At 34.3% G+C, this 3793-nt stretch overlaps 1 protein-coding gene across 1 annotated transcript; it reads right to left on the bottom strand.

The window, feature by feature from the left end:
* Window positions 1-2025: 2025 nt before the first annotated feature.
* On the bottom strand, window positions 2026-2917 carry LOC118830184 (KATNB1-like protein 1). Its single transcript, XM_036737091.1, is given in 1 exon segment — window positions 2026-2917. A coding segment is annotated over 1 exon segment (888 nt). The 3' UTR covers window positions 2026-2029.
* Window positions 2918-3793: the final 876 nt, after the last annotated feature.

Below are 3793 nucleotides of genomic sequence, written 5' to 3' on the forward strand. Positions count from 1 at the left end.
GAAATAAAACATGTAAAATGCAGAAATATTTAATAAATCTATTACAGACCATATACCTCAATAAAACTAGTTGTTAACACAGAGAATATAAGCCAGATACAAACTTAAATGGAAACAACACAACAATCTTAAACATTCTTTTTAAAAATGAGTTAATCAAAGGACAAACAAAAACAACGAGTAAGTATGTGAAAGAAAATGTCAACCTCAAACTTTTTTGGTAGATAAAGATGTCCCCCCATGTACATAAAAATTTATATTTCTGAAGACATTGGAATAGGGACTAGATCTGTGATTTCACAGGTATAGGGACTACAAGTTGAGTAAACTATGTCTATTCATACAGGTCAGACCTTCTCTGCAATTCATAGACTTGGAGAGTTATTCAGGATCCTGAGAGGTTAAGAGATTTTTCCAGGGTCTCACAACTGGTACATAAAGGGCAGGACTTGAACTTAGGTTTTCTTGACTCTGAAGCCAGCTCTCTATCCACTATGCCTTTATATTTTTCCCCTGAAAACATATATAAACCAAATAGAAGAAACATGAATAAATGAACTGAGAAAACAATATTTAAAAACTAACAAATCAACACATTAACAAGTCATAAAAAGAAATCATGTAGAACTATTTTCTAACATAATTTTAAAAACTGATAGGAAAATCAAATTTCCAAAATGAAAAATTAACCTTCAAAAGTAAGCAACATTTCTCCATAATAATATGAAAATGCAGGAAGCAATAACAGAAAGGGCAATCATTCAAAATAACAACAAAATGCATAAAGTACCTGGGGATCAATCAACCAAAGCACACAAAATATTTTTATAAATTTTTTTAACACATACCACTGTTTAATCATACCAAAGTTGGGTTTGTACACACCAAGAGTATATATGAACCCTATTTCAAAGCAACCATTAGAGGAGGTAGTATATCAATTATTTGGATAGAGAACATAAGGTCAACTCTAGCTGTAAACATTTCTAAAGCATTAGACACTACTATCCAAAACACAAGTGATGAGAAAGAATTTAGAACATGTATGACATTATATGAATTCAAAAAAATCAAAAAAGAGAAACATTTAGTATATTTACTCAAATAAAAATGAGTTTAAATGATTCAGAACTGAAAATAATAGAAATTCAAATATAATTTTTAAAAAGTGAATATAAATTAGCTAACTCCAAGGACATTTCCAGTTAAGCATCCATCCAATTAATATTTTGTTTTTTATATCCACAGATACACATACACTCACACACATACACGCACACACACACACTCACAGAGATTCTGGCAAAAATCAGAGAAAAATGTCAATTTTTCCAAACTGTGTGAAATAGGTTCCAAAATCAATATTCTACATGACTGTAAAACCCCTGATTTTATGCCTGTATGCATGGCTGTTTTAAAAGATATAAGTAACATTATTGGCGTTTTCAAACATACTAATAATTAAGGCATCTTGCTTTATACAGTATCTCAGTGTGAAAAATTATCCATTATTTGCTATGTTGTTTTAAACATCTTTAAAGTCTTTTCAATATGATCACAAAGTAGCTGCACACATTTAGTGGTTTGTTTGGTTTTTTTATAAAACACAGTCTTAAAAATATATTAATGGTGATTGGTCTTTGTGGCTCCTAGCAAAATGTCTTGCCCATTTTATCTTTTCACGTCAGTATAAATTATATTTTTATGCAATGTGAAGGACTGCAATAAGACACTGAAGCACTTAAACAACTTTTCCCCAAATAACCATCAAATCCTAAACACAGCAAAGGCGTACAATTTTCATAGTGCACTTTCTCCTCATTGAAGTCAAAGATACTCCTTATGGATATTTTTCCACTTCAATGTGAAGTAGATTGTTAGGATTTCATTAGTGGTTTCATTAAATGGCATTTTTGGAAGATTCCACTTCCTTCCTTGGTTCATAGTTCTCAGAAGAGACCTCTTTCTGGAAGCTACAAAGTCCAGGAATATTCTGAATAAGGAAGTCTTCTTCAGGTGATGATACTTCTCAATGTAATTGTAATAAATAAGCATCTACATCCTTAGCTATATTACCAGTGTATCCTGGAACCAATGTAAGATGGTTTTCTTGTTTCCACAATCCACTATCTTTTGCAATTTCTGTATTAGCAGACAGTTCTGACTACCATCTTTTTATGACTGCTTGAATCCAGTTCAAACCAACTATCACATATTCTTCAAATTTGCTTTTAAGCAGTGATTTTACTAGAGGCAGCAGATCTACACAGCAGCCGAGTGAAATGTACTGCTTTTCTTCCTGTAAACTGCTAGTGAGCACAGGAAGGCAATCTACCACCACTCCAAGGTCTTCTATCCTCACCAAATAGGCCACCAGTTCGCTTATACTTATACTTCGTTTTCTCCAAAAAGTTAAAGCTACATTCAACCTCAGATTTCTACTGAAAAGGACTTGTGCCATTGTCTCATGGTCCTGAGAAACCTCAGTAAAAAATCCACTATATTTTGATGATGGGCTTTCCGTTTGTGAAGAACTAGAATCACTGGCATTAAGTAAAAATGTACGACCTTCATGGCGTAATTTTTCAGGCAGGTGGCCTGCACAAGCCAGTTCATTTTCTTTATTTGCCATGTCACAGCCCCTGCTTCTAGGGAAGTGTTTTCTTTTGTAACAAGGATTTGGAAAATAATGATGAACTTTCTTTCTGTAATATACTTCTTTGTGCAATTTGTCTGGACTTTTCACAGCATATCCAACTGTTCTATTTGTATAAGCAGCCAACTGTTTTGGAGATTTCTTACCCTCCTTCATGTTCTTATTAGTGAAATGAGAGATTCTTTTCCTAGGAAGATGAATGGGATGGCCCTCAATATGCAAAAGGTTCCGTTTTCTATCATTGTGGGCTTCAGATGCCATAATCTCTTAAATCCCGATGGCTCATGGTACAGCGGCGCCTCCTCAGCTGCAGCCCCGATGGCCTAGAGCATCTCCGCGGCCCCCAGAGTGCGGCCCCCAGGCAGCGCCGTTCAAAAGCCATATTTTTATAAATTAAATTACAAAATGCTAATTAAAGAAATAAAGAAAATGTAAATACCTGGAGAAAGATTCAGTGCTCACTGTTGTGTCATACCATTACAACAAAAATGACAAAACTACCAAAGCTATTTTACAGTGTTAATGTAATCCCAATTATATTATTTAATTAGTTTATTTTTAGTTCACAACATTAGTTCCACAAGTATTTGAGTTCCAAATTTTCTCTCCCTCTCTCTCCTCCACCCTCCCAAACCCCTCCCCAAGATAGTATGCAATCCTATATAGGTTCTACATATACATTCACATTAAACACATTTTCACATTAGTCATGTTGCAAGGAAGAATTTTAACCAACGGAATAAACCATGAGAGTGAAGGAAAAAAAAGCAAAAAAGAGGGAGCAAATAGTTTGTTTCAATCTGCATTCAGATTCTATAATTCTTTCTCTGAATGTGGATAGCATTTTCCAACATGAGTCTTTTGGAGTTGTCTTACAACCTTGCATTGCTGAGAAGAGCCAAGTCTTTCAAAATTAGTCATCACACAATATATATGTAGCTGTGTACAATGTTCTCCTGATTCTGCTCCCATCAATTAACATCAGTTCACATAAGTATCTCCAAGTTTTTCTGAAAGCCATCTGCTCATCATTTTTTATAGCAAAATAGTATTCCATTACAGTCTTATACCATGACTTGTTTAGCCATTCCCCAAGTGATGAGCATCCCCTCAACCTCCAATACTTTGCCTCCAAGA

Source organism: Trichosurus vulpecula, chromosome 8 (genome assembly GCF_011100635.1).
Source record: "Trichosurus vulpecula isolate mTriVul1 chromosome 8, mTriVul1.pri, whole genome shotgun sequence".
Lineage (NCBI taxonomy): Eukaryota > Metazoa > Chordata > Mammalia > Diprotodontia > Phalangeridae > Trichosurus > Trichosurus vulpecula.